The following is an 18,386-nucleotide window of genomic DNA, read 5'->3' as shown; positions in this document are numbered from 1 at the left end:
TCCTCTGGGTAACCCTGATTTTCTGATTACGGGGAGAGGTGGAGCTGACGTCAGCATTCAAGGCGCTGGAGTGACTTTGGGAGTCACTTCGTCCTCAGAACCTAGAGCCAGAAAGGAGGCGGCTCCCTACCCAGCATTCACCCCTCTTGCGGCCGGGGGCCGAGGTCGCGCCATCCTGGGGCCCTCGGAAGGGGGACGCCACCACAGACGCCCCCGGCCCTCCGCTACTGGCCGTGCTACGGTGGCAACGCAGGGGCACGTGGAAGCCTCGCCCGCGATTTCCGCCCCCGTTGATTTCCGCAGTCCCAGCAAGTCCGCGTTTGGGGCGGCGCGGGGCTGCGGCTCCTGCGCCCGCACTTACCGCCGCCCCACTGCGCACCCCTCGGCGCACCCGAGAAAAGCCGGGTGTCAGGCGGGTGGGGTGGGGTGTGAACCCCGCTCCCCGGTAACCCCGACCGCTCTCCGGGCGCCTGCGGGTCCGCACGCCGGGTGGGGAGGGGCCCGGGGCCGCGGTTTTCCCGGAAGCAAGTGCGGGTCAGTGCGCGTCCCGCCGCAAGCCCCGGCTTCCGCCGCTGCGGGGTGGCCCGGCAGGGCGCGGCGGCGTCGCAGGGGGCTCGGGCCAGGAGCCAGAACCCGGGGGCACGAGATGCTGCGCAAATCAGCTCCAGGCCGGTCCCGCGCCGCCGCGGCCGGGAGACCCCGCCCGCCGGGCAGGCGACAACGTGCGGCGACCCGGGGGCGGCACGGGGAGCGGGCGAGCGGCGTGCGCCGTGCACTTCCTGTTCAGTGCACGCGGCCTTCCACCGCCCCGCGCTCGCCCAGCCCGCCGGGCCGCGCCGCCCCTCGCCGCCGTCTCCCTGTCCCCGGGACGCGGCGCGGCGGTGGGACGCAGCGGGCGCGCCCTCCGGCTGGCAGGGCCGCGCCAGCCGAGCCGCCGCCCGAACTTCGGCGCGCAGCCGAGCGGGGAGCCCAATTGCCGGGGCGTTCGCGTTTGCGCCTCCTCCTCCCTCTCCTCCGCCCCATCTCGCCCAGAAGGGGGACGGGCCGCGTTCCAGGCTCGGGGCTGGTTCATTTTGCGGCCCAGGATTATATTTACACACACACTGTCCCACTCTCGCCAGATTGTCCGCTTCGGCGCAGGCACGGGAGGGTTGTTTTCCAAAGTACCGTCTTTCCCTGCACCTGCCTTTCAGATCACCTCTGGGAACCTGTGGGAGGAGCTGACAGGGTGGACGATGTTGCTTCGCTTTGCAAAAGGAAGAAAACTTTGTCACCCAGAGGGAGACCTCTGCCACGCGTAACCCGGAGAGAGACCAAGAACCAGGACAGGCTTTGGCTTTGATTTTGCATCGATGAGCCCGTAAGGAGGAAGAGGACACGTGAACTCAGCGCACACGCCGACCGCCATCCTCCCCGGTGGCGGCGGCCCCAGGTACCTGCGCCACCTTCCCTCCCCGCGGAAGTCCCCACGCGGTGTCTCCGGGGTGGAAGGCTAATCATCAAGAGCGCGCGGCTCGAGGCTGACGGCGGGGGCCGGGCGAGGAAGGAGAGGACCGAATTGCAGGAACGAGTTACCCGGAATTAACTTCTGGTTAAAGTTATGGGAAGCTCGGCCATGGACACCAAGAAGAAGAAAGATGTTTCCAGCCCCGGCGAGAGCAGCGGCAAAAAAAATCCCAGCCAGAAGAGGCGTTCGCTGCGAGTGCACATCCCGGTGAGTGCCAGCAGCGCGGTGCCCGGCTCCCCACCCTCGCCCGGTCGTCTACCCCGGCGCCGAAGCGGTTAACGCGGGACGCCCCGCGCGCGCCGTGCGTGCCCCTCCTGTCACTTTGGGCCGCCCGGGGATGGGTGGCGGCGCGGGGTCGAGCTGGGCCGCCGATCCCGGGCTCCATCTCTCTCGGCGACCGTCAGCGGGGGCGCGCGGGGCGGCCGGTGGCGGGCTGGGCGTAGCCCCGGATCCCGCCTGGTGCGGGTGCTGGGGGGCGGCGCGTAGTGTTGTTTTGTTGAAAAAGGACGGTGTGGACTGCGCTCCGGGGAGGTGGAGCCGCGCGCGGCTGCCGGGGCCGGAGGGGCGGGGCAGTGGGCGAGGACAGCGCGCGGGAGGCGGGGGGGGGGGGGGGGATATGTATGTGGCTGTGTAGCTGCGCCCCGAAACGGACCTTCCCCCTTCCCAGTTCCCCTCGGGGTGTGCCTGGGCCCGGGGCGCCGTGGGGGGGTTTCCTCTGCAGCCATTCCTTTTGCCTGTCCCCGGGAGCACATTTCGGGCATTTGGGGGTTCGGGACTCCCTAACGCGTGCGGAGCTGCCACGAACTTCAGCCCCGGCCACGCCGGCAGCCCCGCCTGGACTTTGGCGACTTCGATCGGTCTGCGGCTCGACTCTGTGCAACTGGAGGGAGCGCCGGGAGGGGGCGTGCGCCCACCCTGGGTTTTGGCTACCCAGGGGAGCCGCGGCCTCCCCCAGCGTCCCCATCGGGAAGTCAGGTGGTGGGGCGTACGGGCACTCGAGAGAACCCCCCCAACTGGGTCACGCCCCTGACCTCCACCAGCCAAGTAAATGTTTGTCCAGATACACGGACGGACGGACGCACGCACACAGGCACAAACAGACACACAGAGCGGTGGGCTCCGTGAAGAATGTTGGTTCTCTCCCTGGGGACGTTTAGTTTTCTCTTGGGGGATGACCGGTTCTGGGCACCGGGTGGGAGTGCGAGGTGAGTCCCAACCTCTGAGCTCTGCCTCCGGCAGGGCTGGGGAGGGGCTGCTGGCCTCTCACTTCCCCCCTGCGAACCCCCGTTAGGCACTTTCCTTAAGTGTTTGTTGAACAAAGCCCCACCCCCCCTTCCCTTCCGTGTGTGCGTACACTCCGGCCTTATAGCGACGTTGAAATAAAACAATTCACGGGAAAGCTCTTGCGAACGTAAATAGTGTGGAATGAATGTATGGTTGTCACATCTGCATCAGGGCAACTGGTTTTAAAAAGGGAGACCTAGAGAAAAGAAAATGCACTGCCCAGTGTCAGGCCATATTGTACCGAGGCGGACTGGTGAGGACGGTTCCAGATGCGGTGTTGGGGCCGCTGGAGGGGCGGTGCTGGTGGTGAGTGCGGGACAAAGTCCGGAACCCAGAAAAAGACTTGAGGGGCCACGCTGTGAAAGTGGGAAGGCCACGGTGTAGCTGGAATCCTCTGACCACCCTTCTTGCTGCTGGACGTGATTTTGGCTGCTTTCCACAACCTTCTGGGCATGATCCATCCCATGCCAGAAGTGCTTTTCACTCAGTTGTCCCACACATGTGTCTAGTGCTCTGGTTGATGGCGAGATCAGGGGTGAAAGAGAGGGTCTCTGTCTCCTTCCTTATAGGGCTTGTATTTGCTGGTGGGACCAGCGGGGGCGAGCTTCTTCTCGTTGACCATCTAGTATTGCCTGTTGACCGCTGCACCGGGTTGGTGAGAGTCATACTCTAGTTGGGGAAATATGGCATTCAGACAGATGCTGGCACATGACCCAAGGGCATCCGATGACCGGTGCTGACAGCCACTGCTTTCAGAGGGGAGAGAGGGGGAGGGGACAGCGTACTGACGTGTTCCGAGAGACATCAGACCCAGAGGTGGTAGGCAGGACAGAGCCACGTGTGAGAAGCCTGGATTACTCCTACCAGCGAACCAGCTGGAGCACCTCCATGAGTTGGGGGTTGGATGATGGCTTCCGGGTACAGCAAAGGGCCCCTTCTCATGGAAGAAAGGGTGTGGGAATCAGAAACGGAGTGAGGCGCCATCAAGGAGGGCCCTGAAGTAAGCTTGCCAGATTTAGCAAATAAAAATTTTGGATAAACAAGGAATAACTTTTTAGTACGTGAATGTCCCCTGCGCCATTTGGGATGAACCTGTGCTGAAAATATCATCCATCGTTGTCTGAAATCCCAGCTTGGGTGTCCTGTATCTTTCCGGGCAGCTCTCACTGGTCCAGTGCACTCTCAGGAAAGAGCCCTCGTGAGGTCCCCAGTGTGTCCACACAGCTTGTCTCTGCACTGAATTGGATTGAGTCCCTTTTGGACGTGATTAGCCCCAGTCTTTCCCCCCGTATCTGGTGCATAAACAGAACCATGACCTAGGGTGTCGGGGTGTTGCAGTCACGGTGAACCTCCCTCCCAGGCTCTGATTATCTTACCATCTTTACCCCCCTTGCTACCAAGAGCACCTGCTGTGCCCTGAGACACCAGAATGGGGGATCCATTTCCGAGGTTGCCCTAGGGCCTATGGGTTATAGCAGGTAACAGAGACCTGGAATCACGAACTATAGTGACTGATGAACTGAACGCGATGAAGGGAGAATGGCCCTTGGGCCTGATGGAGGATGAAGCCTGGCTTGGTTTTAGTCCCTTCCTTAGGTGGCCGGGCTCACCCCTTTCTGGCAAAGGGGACGGTGGGAGAGAGGGGAGGAAGGGGAAGCGGGAGTTCGGACTCCTCTGGGGGTTGCCCGGGGCCTGTCAAGGAACGAGATGGGCGCCATGTTTAGAATCGTGGTGGGTTGGCGCCTCGCCCTGGTTCTCTTCCCTCAACCTTCCTCCCCAGTGTAAAGCAGGAGTAATGATGAAGGTGGTGGGAATGGTTTTGGAAAGTAACTCCTTGGAAGCCTAGCTGTGTGTGGCATTCTGCCAGAACTTTGCCAGAGAAACTGTTGTCCGGAGAAGGTATATTCTTTTTTTTTTTTTTTTTGGTACCGGAAGAAGCAGCTTCTCTATTAATGCTGAAATTCATATGTGCCAGACCTTTTTAAATTGATAACTGTGGACCGGCATCCTGTGGGTCTTTGGAACTGTTTAGAAGCCAGTGATAGAGCAGGAGGCCATGGGGGAGGGAAGGGCTTCGGAGAGGAGGACTCTGCAGGAGCCTGAGGGGACACCGAGGCAGGCCTGCAGGAGCTCAGGCTCCAGGCAGTGGCCCGGTATTTACCGCCAATGGAAGGCATGGGTCCCCGGGCCTCCTGGGAGAGGTGCTCCAGAAATCCTTCACGGTCGCTGGAGACACACTAAAACTAGAGCCAAGAGTAGCTGGCTGGTCGCAGAAGGTTGTGAACACAGCACTTGGCTCGGGGAGGCCGGTCACTCGTGATGGCTTTGCCCGTGGAGGGAAGCCTGACACTGCTTGAGGCCCAGCGCCTTCTGCACGGGGGATGCGCCTGTGACTTGCATGTGACCAATAACCTCCATCCAACCACTTCCACTCTGCTCAGGGACCCCAGAAGGGGGGTGGGGCATGGGCTGGACGCAGGCGGGACCAGAGGCGCCCTTCTGCCCACCCCCGCCCCCCGGGGCGTGGAGGACCGAGGGCCTAGAGTGCTGGCTACCTGTCACATCACTGAAATACCGCAGCCTGAGCCTCAGTGAAAGGCAAGGGATGCCACGCAGTACAGGGAGGGTGTCGCTTTTGTTCTTGGCCTTGGCCTTGGTCAGTTTGTACCCCTTGAACAAGATTTGTTGAGTAGGGCTTTCAGGCAGGGTTTTCTGTGGTTCCTGGACCAGCTTAAGTACAAGCACCCATTGTTTGTTTACTACATAAAATCCTGAGTAACAGCCCAGACCTACTGAGTCAGAATCTCTGAGGAGTGGGGCCATGGTTCCGTGTTTCTGGTAAGTTCTCCAGGTGTGTCTTATGCTTACAGTGGTGTAAATATTAAAATAATTGTTTTTCAACTTCCCCAGTGTTAGTACTGATCTGTTTCTTCTACCCCTGTGAGTTATTGTTTCTACCTGTCTGTTTAGGTATCCATTCATCCATCTGTCCATCCACCCATCCATCTACTTATGTATCTGCTTGTCTGTCTATTTATCTATCTATCTATCTATCTATCTATCTATCTATCTATCTATCAGCCATACATCCATCCATTCATCTTCATATCTGTCATGTATACTTTTCCAGTTGTCATTGGGAAGAGATGTCCTTGGCTACTGACTCTTGAACAATGGTAAGATACTTCTGGCTCCCAAATAAATACGGAAGCCCACATCCACCCCCAGCCAGGGTAGCCCAGTGCGGGCCAGCCTGTCCGGGCACAATGGAATGTTTCTTGATTCTGCCCTATGGTGCATCTTGGACGCCCTGAGCGTAGGCTCTCCTAGGGCCCAGAGTATGATATCAGGACACTCAAGCTTCAGGCGAATCTCCCCAGCGATGGAGTCTCCAGAACTGTCCTGTGGCTCCAGGGTTTATAAATGAGGGCGGGGTACCCCTCCTCAGCTTGCAGGATGTGAGTGTGGCTGACTGGGGAGTGGGCTTCCTGAAGCATGGGCATGGCACGTTGGCTGAATGCCAGGAAGGCACAGTCGGGCGCCGAGCCTGTGGAGGGAATGGGCGGGAAGAGTATGGATAAAGAAGTCCCCTTCCTTGTGGGCTCTGCCCTGTGGCTTGTGCACACATTTCCAGGGACCAGCTCCCTTAGCGATATAAGCAGAGCATGCACAAAACTAAGGGATTTGCTGAGTCACCGTTCCGTGCCTTGGGGTGTGCCCTCCGGCTGGGATACACCCTTATCTCATCCCCCCACCCCACTTCACAGGTGGCCCCACTGAGAACAAGCACACCCCCCCCCCCCCCCATCCCAAGGTTGGATGACAGGTGGAAATGGAATGTGAGAGCCCAGCCTCTGCTGCCCGGTGCTCGCTGGGTCCTAGTACCCCATCTGTGGGGGGGTTCGAGACCCTTGAGCAAACCAGGCTCTGATGACCTCTGCAACTATGGACGTCATGGAACATGATTTCAGCAAGCGGTCATCTCTAGTACTCAGGTAGCAAAGACAGAAGCAGCCACCCAATATGGCTCGAATGCTCAGTATCCCGTCTTCCCACATGTTAGGGTTTTTGTTGCTTTGCAAGTATCTCCCCCGCCCTGCTTGCTTTGAGCTGGCCTCCTCCTGGGGTGAAACCCAGCAGAGCTATATTCTACTGCTAACGTCCAGCCAGAGGTAGGACTTCTGAGGTTCCTAACCCCCAGATGGACTGAAGGAGCACGGAAGCACTTGGCCCTTACCTTCTCACCCGCTCAGACCTCATCCTGTAACTTCTAATTTTTTTTAATGTTTTTTTTAAAAATTTTTTAAATGTTTATTTCTGAGACAGAGAGAGACAGAGACAGACAGAGCATGAGTGGGGGAGGGGCACAGAGAGAGAGAGAGAGGGAGACACGGAATCTGAAGCAGGCTCCAGGCTCTGAGCTGTCGGCACAGACCCCGAAGCGGGGCTCGAACTCACAAACCGCGAGATCGTGACCTGAGCCGAAGTCAGAGGCTCAACCGACTGAGCCACCCAGGCGCCCCTTTAATGTTTATTTTTGAGAGAGAGAGAGAGAGAGAAACAGAGTGCAAGAGGGGGAGGGGCAGAAAGAGAGGGAGACAGAAATTGAAGCAGGCTCTAGGCTCCAAGCTGTTGGCACAGACCCTGACACGGGGCTCAGACCCACGAACCGTGAGATCGTGACCTGAGCCGAAGTCGGACGCTCGACCGACTGAGCCACCCAGGCGCCCCCATCCCATAGCTTCTAAATCGGTTTGTATCTTCTCAAACCATCCAGACAAATACATGTGCTTTTCCATGAGGCTCTTTCCCTGTTTTCTTTTACTTTTCCCATTTTTCCTTTTCGATTTGTTCAGCTCACTGCCAACGATGTTCTGTTTCTGGGCACCATTTTACTTTTATGGGGGCAACCCTGGTTACTAAACAGGGCAGCCGTCCCTACAGAGCTGGGTTAGAATCCAGCTCTGTTTCCCCATTCCCCTCCAGCCACCCTCCCTTTGACCCAGAACAGTGAATATGATGGCACGCGGAAACACCGCTTGTCTCCTGCCTCTTTCAAGACGGTGGCCCAGACCGTCTTGAAACCCCATGATGCCAAACCAGAGGTCAAATTGTCGTCAAGGTCTTTTAAAATCTAGGGCAAATCAAGGCCCATGAGGCGCAGAGCCGTCAAGAGCTGAGACCGAGTCCTTAATTTGCTTGGTGAACTGACTGTGATCTTCCTCTAACGGGGCAGAGGAGCCTTGTGACGGTCAAGCTGTGTCCCTGAGGCTTACCCATGGGGATCCTTAGAGACCCCACTGCACAGCATATGTAGCTGGAACAGAGGAAAGGGGTCGGCTCTTCCCGGGCCCGGCTTGGCCTCCAGGGGACAGCTGGCCTGGCCCACGGCGACATGGTTAATCCCAACCTCACTACCTCGTTCTTCCACTGCCTACTTTGAAAATAATTTGGTCTCCATTCTTTTCCTTCCTGTTGACAGGAAGCCCTTCTCTGCCGGCTCAGGGGCTTGTCACAGACCAATCAGATATCATCCAGGCTTTGGGGTTTCTGCCAGGGCCTCTGTTTTGATGTACTCTGACCTGGCAGTGAGGTTGCTGGACAGTGTGCAACAGAGACCGATTTGCTCTCGGTGGCCCCAGGGGTCCAGCCTTTTTTTCCATGAGGCCAAGGCTGTGGGAAGCCCTGCATCGCTGTCCCCTTGCTGGGGAGGGGGAGCGCGGAGAGGGCTCAGCCGGCTGCAGAGCCCAGCTCAGGACGGCACTGGGGTGACCTCTCTTTGTGCGGAGCGGGGGTGGGAGGAGGGTGGGGGGATGGGGGAGCCGGAGAAAAGACACAACCCGGCCATGGGACACCGACTTCTTGCTCTTGAAAGAGAAGGAGGGCTGGGGGATGGCTGGGGATCACATTTACGGGTAGGTGGGGTTAAAGCTGGCACTGGGAAGCCAGTCGATTCATTTCTGTCTGGTTTCCAGGCGATGGGGTGGTTCTCAGGATACAGAGATGAACAGGGTCATGGGTTGAATTGTGTCCCCCAAAAGATCTGCTGAAGTCCTAACTCCTTGGTGCCTGTGCACGGGACCTTATTTGGAAATAGGGTCTTTGCGTGTGTGATTAGCCCGGTTAAGATGAGGCCATCAGGCCGGGCCCCTAACCCAGGATGACTGGCGCCCTTCTATGAAGAGAAGGGCGCAGACACTGAGGGAAGGTCATGCGAGGACAGAGGCAGCTCTGGGTTCCTTCCTCTTGGTTTCACCCCTTGCGGCATGGGCCATGCGACAGCCACCGGGTCGGGGCCTTGAGGCTGTGATCACCTGGCCCCATTCTTGTCTACAGCATATTATGTAATCAAACACCCCAGAGAGATTCCTCCTCGAAATTCAGACACTGCTCGATGGGTAGTTTCATTCATAGTAGCTATGACTGATCAATATCATCGATTGTAAGATACCACCTGGGATGGCAGGGTTGTCGTCAGATTTGGCTAACACTGATGGACCACTTGCCATGTGGCAGGCCTGTATTTCTATATAAGCCACCTCTCTATCTTACCAATCAGCCTACTGTTATCGGTGTTCCTAGCCTCACCGTAGACAAAGGGAGTAGGCTGTCTGTGGCTCACGGCTATTCTAGCCTAACCCGCCTAGAAAACTCTCGGTTGTGTTTCACTGGGTTTTTGATGTCTCTGCTTGGCCCCACTCCAGCCCCGGGCTTTTGATGCCTCGAGACTAGTCCAGGCAGCGTGGCAGCATGGGGGTGGGAGGTAAGGACTGCTCTGTAGGAAGGGGACACCACCCACGTGACGGGCGCGCGGGAAGCGAAACACCTGGTCTGGACAGCTGCCCTCTAGTGGTTTGCCAGGTCTCAGTACACTTTACGTGGCTCCTACATTTTTATTTCTATTTAATTTAATTTTTTTTTGAGAGAGCACGTATGCTCCCGTGCACGAGTGTGGGGGGGCAGAAAGAGAAGGTGAGAGAGAGAATCCCAAGCAGCTCAGCACAGAGCGCGATTCGGGGCTCAGTCTCAAGCCCATGAGATCACGACCTGAGCCAAGATCAAGGGTCAGATGCTCAGCCGACTAAGCCACTCAGACGCCCCAATGGCTCCTACATTTTTTTTTTTAATTTTTTTTTTTAACGTTTATTTATTTGAGACAGAGAGAGACCGAGCATGAACGGGGGAGGGGCAGAGAGAGAGGGAGACACAGAATTGGAAACAGGCTCCAGGCTCTGAGCCATCAGCCCAGAGCCCGACGCGGGGCTCGAACTCACGGACCGCGAGATCGTGACCTGAGCTGAAGTCGGACGCTTAACCGACTGCGCCACCCAGGCGCCCCGTTCCTACATTTTTTTAGAGGAAGGTCATTGTAAGCAATTCTTTATCTTTCTCATCTCAAAAAGAAACAATCCACCTTCTATAATTTCATAGCTCTTTATTCTGTAGGTCTTTTTCATTTTTTTTTAATAATGGAATATTCAAATAAGCACTAAACCAGGAATTGGAAAATCCTGTGTCGAGTCTTCTGCCAAACAGCCACCGAGCTTTCTCTTGGTAGGTCAGCAGATGCTTCGCGAAGGCCTGTTGTGTGCCAGGCACCGTGCAAGCCTCAGAGAGGACAATTGTGACCTTCTCCCGACCAGGCTTAGAGGCTGCAGAGGAGCCTTGAACATCTGTCACCATATCAGTTCACCTGTGCTGCCATCCAAACACCCCAGGGGCGCCTGGGTGGCTCAGTTGGTTGAGCCTCCGACTTTGGCTCAGGTCACGATCTCGTAGTCTGTGAGTTCGAGCCCCGCGTCGGGCTCACTGATATCAACCTGCTTCAGATCCTTGGTCCCCCTGTCTCTCTGCCCCTCCTCCGCTTGCGCTCACTCTCTCTTAGAAATAAATAAACATTAAAAAAACAACAACCCAAACATAGTGACTTAAAACAACACACGTTTACTATTTCTGAAGTATATATAGTATATATAATAATTAGTATTATACGTAATCAACATATTAATTATATTATTACATAAATACACGTTAACATATAGCTATATAAATATAACCTATTGACATTTTATTGAATTATAATATGTAAGACGATATGAAGGTCTTAAGTGGGTTTATATATTACATAATAACGTTATTTAATAATTAACGTTATATAATTAATACATACTTGTTTTAATTATATAACTAACATATAGGAGTGTATTTAGTATATAACGTGTATGTGTAATTCTTCTATGCTGAGATCGTGTACAAGGATTGCAGTCTGGGTCTCCACTGGGCTCCAGCGAGGAAGCAGGGCTTCCCGGAAGACAGGTGGGCTCCAGGGGGCTTTGAGTGACACAGGAGTGGTGGAACTGGGTCCTCGCAAAGCTGGGCATCTGACGGGGTCGCCCAACCTTCCATTTCATCACCGGAGACAGGCGAGTGTCAGAGGTGCTGTTTGGCTCGTGGGGAGAGGTCAGTGCCAGGAGGACAGAGAAGTTACTTTCCTTGTCACTTTGCTTGTGAAGTGTATTTTGAGATTGACATGAGTGTGGGGCACAGGAAATAGAATGTTCTCAGCTCACAGAAGGAAATGCCGGGCAGCTGTACCAAACCGGTCTCAGGGAGTAACCCAGCCAGGTGACTTCCCTGCCAGGTGCCAGAGAAGGTGGGGGAGCTGACCGGGAACCCCTCAGAATGAAGAGGCAGCCTCAGGAGGTTACGGGACTTGCCAGAGGTCACATGATTGGCCAGGGCCAAAGCAGGGAGGACAAACCAGGTTTCCTCCTGGAGGGATGTTAGGGAGCGAGGCGAGCCTTTGTGGCAGGGAAGGCGTCTGGAGAGCCACAGTCCCATCTGCTGCCCCACTGTGGCTCTCTGCCAGAGAGACCTACACCTTGGGTTAGATCAGAAAACAAAATCAAAGCAGTTCTGTTTTCAGTGGCTGAAAAAAATTAATTAAAAAAAGAATTTATTACCATAATAAAATCATAATAAACAAAATGCAGAAACTTAAGGTCCAACGGACATATTTGGTTGTATGCCTATTTAATGGTGAGCTACCCTCAAATGATCTTTGTTACTCTCACCTAAACATTGCTCTCAGCTAACGATTTTGGGCCTCTAGCTTTGGTCCTCTGGTGGCGGGGGAAGGAAAGAAAGCCAGATGGGGCAGAGGGAGAAGTTAGACTGTGAAGGAGTCACAAGGAAGACCTTAGCTGACCCACTGGAACATTCTGGAACCGGGATGGTCCTTCAGAGTTGTCCTGGATTGGCGCAAGGGTGGCCAGACTTTTGTCTCCTTAATTAGATCACATGCTCCCTGAGGATAGCATACGTCTGTACTTCCATGCCCTTGCCCCTGGGAAACCACCTCCGTGCGGCCAATTCGAACATTGACATTGAGGATATTGGTGAGGAAATGCAGAAGCCCGAGTAACTGGGGGAAAGAAAAAAATATGAGCAGTCTTGGAGAATCCAAATGCTTGGTTCCCTTGGTCTGCTAATTCTGAAAAATCTGGGTGAATCCATTATCTACAAATCTTATGAAAAAATCATTTTCAGGCAAACCATGTTTTATTGGTTCAATAAAAGAGCAGTTTTTTAGGAACGTTATTATATTCGTTCTTTTTTCCCCTCGTCTCCGACCTGAGAAAGTTATTTGGGCTGTTGCTCAGGCTAACTGACTTGTTAAGAGCGTCGTAAATATGTCAGGCGGTATTTTAGATGGCGTCGCGATCATTCTCTCATTAGAAACCGGGCCGGCACCTAGACGCACGTAAGATGCCCTCACAAGCAGAGAGGGAGGGGACGATTGGCCCAAGGCTGGGTACCAGCCTCTCGGCCTCACCGCCTTTAGACCAGAGCGGGGGGGGGGGGAGCCTCCCCCACCCAGGCAACAAACATGGACTTAGCTGTTATTTGTGTGACTGTCTCTAGAACAGAATCCTTTGCGTGAGCAGGGAAACCGTGGTGGTTTTCATCTGCTCTGTAGAAGGGTGTCGTGGTAGGGGGTGTAGGTTTGGGCATCAAAGGCCAGCGTTGCAATTCTAGTGCTACCATTTGTTCACTGTCTTTTGGGCCATTTCCTGGTATTTTCTGAGCCTCAGTGTCCTCACCGGTCAAATGTGGCTAATAGTCCCCACCTCACAGGGCTTGGAGTGGGGGATGAAATGAGGTCCAAAGGGAAGATCAAGAATGTTGGCTTCCCTGCTCCTATAAAGGGGACCCATGGGTAAGATCACCCTAAGAATATAGCTGTGCCACCACCCCACTCCAGGTTTTCTGGGAGAGTCCCATGGTAAGATAATTTTATTCTTTTCAATGGAGGTGATTCTTAATTATACCTTCCAACGCGAATTTGTTTGTTTTTAATGTTTATTTAATTTGAAAGAGAGAGTCCGAGCACGAGCGGGGGAAGGGGCAGAGAGAGAGAGAGGGAGACACAGAATCTGAAGCAGGCACCAGGCTCTGAGCTGTGAGCACAGAGCCTGACGCGGGGCTGGAACCCGTGACCCTTGAGATCATGACCTGAGCCGAAGTTGGATGCTTCACTGACTGAGCCACCCAGGTGCCCCAGGTGTGAATTTGTTTTTATCCCTTGTCGTGCTGTGGCTAAATACATGCATGTATTTATGTCGCAGATCTCCTTAGTTACAGCGAGAGAGTTCAAACGGCCAAGGTGCTGTGCCGGCAGGGAGAGCCGGTGTGGGCCGCAGGGGCTGAGGGGTTGAGCCCCTAGCTGAACACGGAATGATCATGGAACATGGGCATGGCCTCTGCCGGGAACGACAGCTCTGGGTGGAGCTGCTGGGAGCTGGGCGGGGGTGCCGCACTGTCCCTTCTGTCTTCGGGTTCATCCCCCCGTGAGGTGAGATCAACCCCCACCTGCCTCCCAGAAGGACTTGGGTACCGTGTGTGATTCTCAGGCAGAGAGTCTGTTTTGCGTCTGTCCCTCACAGGCTGCTGACGAGTCCTCAATTCGGAGAGGCATGTGATGGGCGATGGGGCTTCGATGGGGGGGGTGGAAGGGCCCCCCGCCCAGGGCTGGCATTTTGCGCTACCTGCCGAAACCGCAGGGGCCCGCCTGCCTCCTGTCCTCCCGGCCCGCAGTCCCAGCAGGCGGGGGCCAGGCCCGCAGTGGCAAGACGGTGACCGCATGGCAGAAGGGAGGCTCCCTCCCAACCTCACGTCCGTCACATCCGTCACGTCCGTCCGTCCGTCCGCCGGCTTTGATGGCTCGGGCCGGTCCTGTAACCAGAGATTTCCCTCTGCTGCCCTGATGACCCCTGTGGGCACAGGGGTTGGTTCCTTGTCACCCAGCTCAACACTGACCCCCGACAGAGCTGCGCACGTACCCCTGGCGTGTTAGCACCCAGTCCTCACGCATCAGGGCGCAGTTCAGGGGGCTGGGAGGAGGCCTTCCTCCCGTCCGAGAGGCCCACGGGGTCGGATGGGCGGGGCCCAGCGTGATCCCGCCGCCTACGTGGGGACTCGCTGCCTAGCTGGTGGGTGGTCTAGCAGGTGCCATAGAGAAACACGAAGCGTCACGGGCCACGCGGCTCTGACAACGCAAAGGGCGGTGCTGGGTGCTGATGCCAACTGCGGACCCGCTTTTGGGCACGAAGCCTCAGGCGGGCGGGGACACGAAGGGCCGTCCCCAAGGTCCCCCCCAAGAAGGCCCCCGAGTCGTGCTGCGGGTCAAGCGCCCGTTCGCCGTGGGGGTGAAAATCCCGGGACCGAAGACCCCAACACGTTCCTGGTGTCCTTGGCTTCTTTCTTTAGAGAGTCACACGTTTCCGAGGGGGGCGATCCGCATCCCACCCTTTTCCACACGCACGCGGGACTTCCTGTTGAGAGGAAGAGAAGGCCCTGACGACCGTGGCCACCGGCATCCCCTGGCGGGCACGGCTCAGAAGTGGCCCAGATGTCACTTCCCCCGGGGTCAGCGGTCCTGGGCAGTGCGGTGTCCCCTCCCTGCAGAAGCCTCAGGAGTCTGTTCTGTGACAGACGGGAGAGACACTGACCTACATCCAGGTTTGCCTCAGAAGGCTCTGGTTCACTCCCCAGCAGAATTTATGTTCCACTGGTCTTTCTGGTCCCCCAGGGCACCCACATGTCACGGCTGGGCTCTCGGGTGGACAGACTCAGACTCGAGGACAGACGCGTGGCTATTCGGGGAGGAGGGAGTGAGGTGCGAGGTGGTCTCACGAAGGCCTCAGCGGACACGTCAGAGCTGTGCTGGGTCAGTCAGTCATCAGATCAGGGCCGGCCCTGGCCCTGGGCCCCGGGGCCCCCTCAGCCTGGACGCTTGTCCCCAGGGGAGGAGGAACAGAGGTCAGAGCTGTGCTGGAGGTGGGAGGGAGGGGTGAGGTCTGCCCCGCACCGTGCCGTCTGGGTGGCATATGACTCAGGGTCGGCCTGGAGAGAAAGGAAGGGAAACAGTGGCTGATGGACGACGGGCGGTGGAGGTGGCTGAGGCTCGACGCCGAGCCCAGTTTCCTTACCGGGCGAGTCCTATGGGTGCCCCCATCCGTGCACAGCAGAGGCCGGGCTCCAAGCCGGAGCGTTCTGACACCTGAGCCCCGTGCTGAGCCCCCGCGTCTTGTAGCCCCGTGGTCTGGGGGGCCGTGCGCCCTGAGGACACGAGAGGAAGGGGTGAGCGACCCTCAGTCCTTGTTGTTACAGGCTGACGGCAGACGACTGAGTCTGAAGGCTTTCTCTGGGCCGGCTAATGGGTCCCCCTTGGGCCCAGCTGCTCTGTGGCAGGTGACGCCCAGTGCTCAGCTTGTGCGCCTCCGTGGTCTGTAGCGGGGAGCCAGCCGGCAAGAGAAGAAGCATCCTGAATGCCACGCGGGCAAAGGAAGTGAGTTTTCCCCGCCCCGGACCATCATGTCATCTTATATACGGTGCCGTCCTTCCCCTGCCCCTCGTCTCGGCCCAGGACAGGCCCTGACTCTCCTTCGTGGCCTCCGCCTCTAACCTGCCTACCTCGTCCGCACACATCCTCCAGAGCAGTGGCCGGTCCTTGGCTGCTTGAGAATGGATGGGTCGCAGGGTTTTTCCTAACGTTGCTTTCCCGAAATTACACTGTCTGTGGTCCCTCAAAGGGTGCCCTCATTGTCAAAGCTGAAAGACGCAGACAGGCACTCAGGCCGCGGGCTTCCCACCAGCCCTTTCTCTTGTCATCTGTTCCCTTTTCCCCCTCCTTTGCTCTATTTTCTCTCCTCCTTTGTGTTTCTTTTTAATTGTTTTCCGTTTTCGTCCGTCTCCCTGCCCTGAATCTCTTCTCATCCTTTGTTTGGTTTCTTTGGGGCAAGGTTTCACCAGGCCTGAAAAACCTGCCTCCTGACCCAATTCTCTTCCCTGGGTTACCACGCCCGCCAAGAGGCATTGGTGAGCCAGGTCCCTGTGGGGACACTGCCCCTCGTGCCGTGAGGGTTGCCTGCTTCTTTCTTCACCTGTCAGGTCACTGCTGAATGAAATTGTGAGATCCGTGTTCGCGGGGCCCTCCGCTAGGTGCTGGGCACCTTCATGGCCACTTTCACGTATCCTGTCGCTGAACGCTTCATCGACCCTGTCTGGTTCATATTATTCCCCCCACTTTTACAGTTGGGGAAACTGAGGCTCAGGTAGACTGAGTATTTGCCCATGAGACACAGCTGGTGAAAGGCACATGTAATATTAAAAAATTTTTTTTAATGTTTATTTTTGAGAGAGAGAGAGAGAGAGAGAGAGAGAGAGAGAGAGAGAAAGAAACAGAGCATGAGTAGGGGAGGAGCAGAGAGGGAGACACAGGATCCGAAGCAGGCTCCAGGCTCTGAGCTGTCAGCGCAGAGCCTGACGCGGGGCTGGAACTCACGGACCGTGAGATCGTGACCTGAGCTGAAGTCAGATGCTCAACCGACTGAGCCCCCCAGGTGCCCCGGCAAATGCAATATTTGAAGCAGGTGTGGTTGCCTCCAAACTCTTACCCTGTAAGATTTCTTCTCACTCCCCCCTGCAAGTCCCAATGAGGTGGTACAGAGGGTTCTAGAAAGGCCTGCCCGGGAGCTGCATGCATCACAGGATGGAGATTGCCTGTCACCTGTGCATGTTCCTAAGGACCCTTCCTTAGATTCCGGGTCTTGTCAAGGTCCTGACCAGGAGATCTGGGGCCCTGGGTTTCCCACCTGTTGTATCTCTAACTAGATGAGCCCGTGGCGAGGCCGAATCTAATTTGCTTCCTTTGTAAACGAGCAGGAAGGATGCCCACCTGTGGGCCGTTTGGAGCCTAAAACGACGTCCCGTAAAGTGCCTCGCCTGCAGTAAACTTGAATGAATTATAATTATGAAAATCTCTTCTTCATTTGTTTGGCTGTGATGTTGGATAAGCCCCAAGAGACAACGTGTGGCATGTGCCTGCCAGGGCCAGGACTCGCGGCTGTGGGTGCAGCGTCTCTCCGGACCTGCCCCGCTTGGGTTTTCTGTGGCCGCTGTTTTCCCCTCCTCTCGTGTGCTTTAATCTCGCTGCCTTGCAGTGTCCTTTCGGTCATGAAGACAGGCTATAAATAAGTTCTCACTGGGACCCGATACATTCTTTTTTCTCATAACTTCTAGTTCAACAAGCAAACAAACAAATCTCCGGAGGGCGGCATGCCAGGTGGGGGTGTGGAGCTGGGCCCGTTCCTGGTCCTTTTTATCTCTGCCCCCACTTTTCTTCCCTCCTCCCACCCGCCCCACTTCCCTGATGGCACATCCCACACGCACCCATCTTCCTGCTGTCTCCTTGGATGGTAGAGTGTGGACCGTGGGGTGTAGACAGTGGGGTTTGGATGGTGGTATGCATGGGGAGTGGGGTGGGTGCAGGGGTGCACGGACGGGCGTGTGTGTGCAGTGAGGCGGCTGGATCCCAGTGCCCAGTCTCAGCCCAGGAAGAGCAGGGGCCCGCAGCCATCTCGAGCTGGGCAGAAAGGCCGTCCCCTGCTGGGACTCCGTCCTTTCTTGCAGTGTGCCGTTGCGTGTCCCCTGTTCCATGGGCTCCCGTGCGCTCATCTGTCCCTCAAGGTGCTGGTTCGGGAATCACGGGAGATGGGACAGGAGGACAGGGGACTCTGGTTGCTGACGGTCTTTGTGTCTGAGTGCAGGTAAAAGGCTCTCCTAGGACCCAGGAGAGCCGAGCCCCAGCTCCGTTGTACAAGCTCAGACGGGGTCACCTAACCCCTGTGGACTTCATTCCAGAAGGTCTTTAAGACCCCGTGAGCCGTTGGGCTCAAACATCAGGTGGTCGTCCTTTCCGGACAGAAGCCGGATTGCCCCTGCCTGACCCTTGCAGAGATGGGGGGCGCGGGCACTGCCTGGATGTCGCACACGGTTCTTCTGCTCAGGGGACCCAGATCTACCTCCACATGCCCACGCCGTGCCAGGGGGACACACACGGGCGCTCTTTGGGCAGGGGCTCTCCGGCCCCAGCCCCCCACGGCGCTGGTGGAGGTCGAGGACCGTGCCACCCCCAGCCTCACACCCAGCCACACGGGAGGGTGCACTTCCGGAGCCCTAGAGAGAGGGTCCCCTGAATGCAGGTGTGCACGTGTGTGCGTGCACGTGCGTGTGTTGTGTGTAGACAAAGAGA

The 18,386-nt window shown here is 56.5% G+C and overlaps 1 protein-coding gene across 2 annotated transcripts in view; it reads left to right on the top strand.

The window, feature by feature from the left end:
- The first annotated feature begins 1,050 nt into the window (after positions 1-1,050).
- PRKAG2 (protein kinase AMP-activated non-catalytic subunit gamma 2) overlaps positions 1,051-18,386 on the top strand; it is a 262,603-nt gene continuing 245,267 nt past the window's right edge. For both annotated transcript variants that reach the window (XM_040464568.1, XM_040464567.1), the window contains exon 1: positions 1,051-1,714. In XM_040464568.1, coding sequence (XP_040320502.1) covers positions 1,601-1,714 — 114 coding nt within the window. In that variant the 5' untranslated portion in view covers positions 1,051-1,600. The remainder of the gene's footprint in view (positions 1,715-18,386) is intronic.

This window comes from Herpailurus yagouaroundi, unplaced genomic scaffold (assembly GCF_014898765.1).
Source record: "Herpailurus yagouaroundi ecotype Mexico unplaced genomic scaffold, PumYag 483, whole genome shotgun sequence".
Taxonomy (NCBI): domain Eukaryota; kingdom Metazoa; phylum Chordata; class Mammalia; order Carnivora; family Felidae; genus Herpailurus; species Herpailurus yagouaroundi.
The sequence above is the reverse complement of the archived record's forward strand: the minus strand, read 5'-3'. Positions and strand labels throughout refer to the sequence as shown.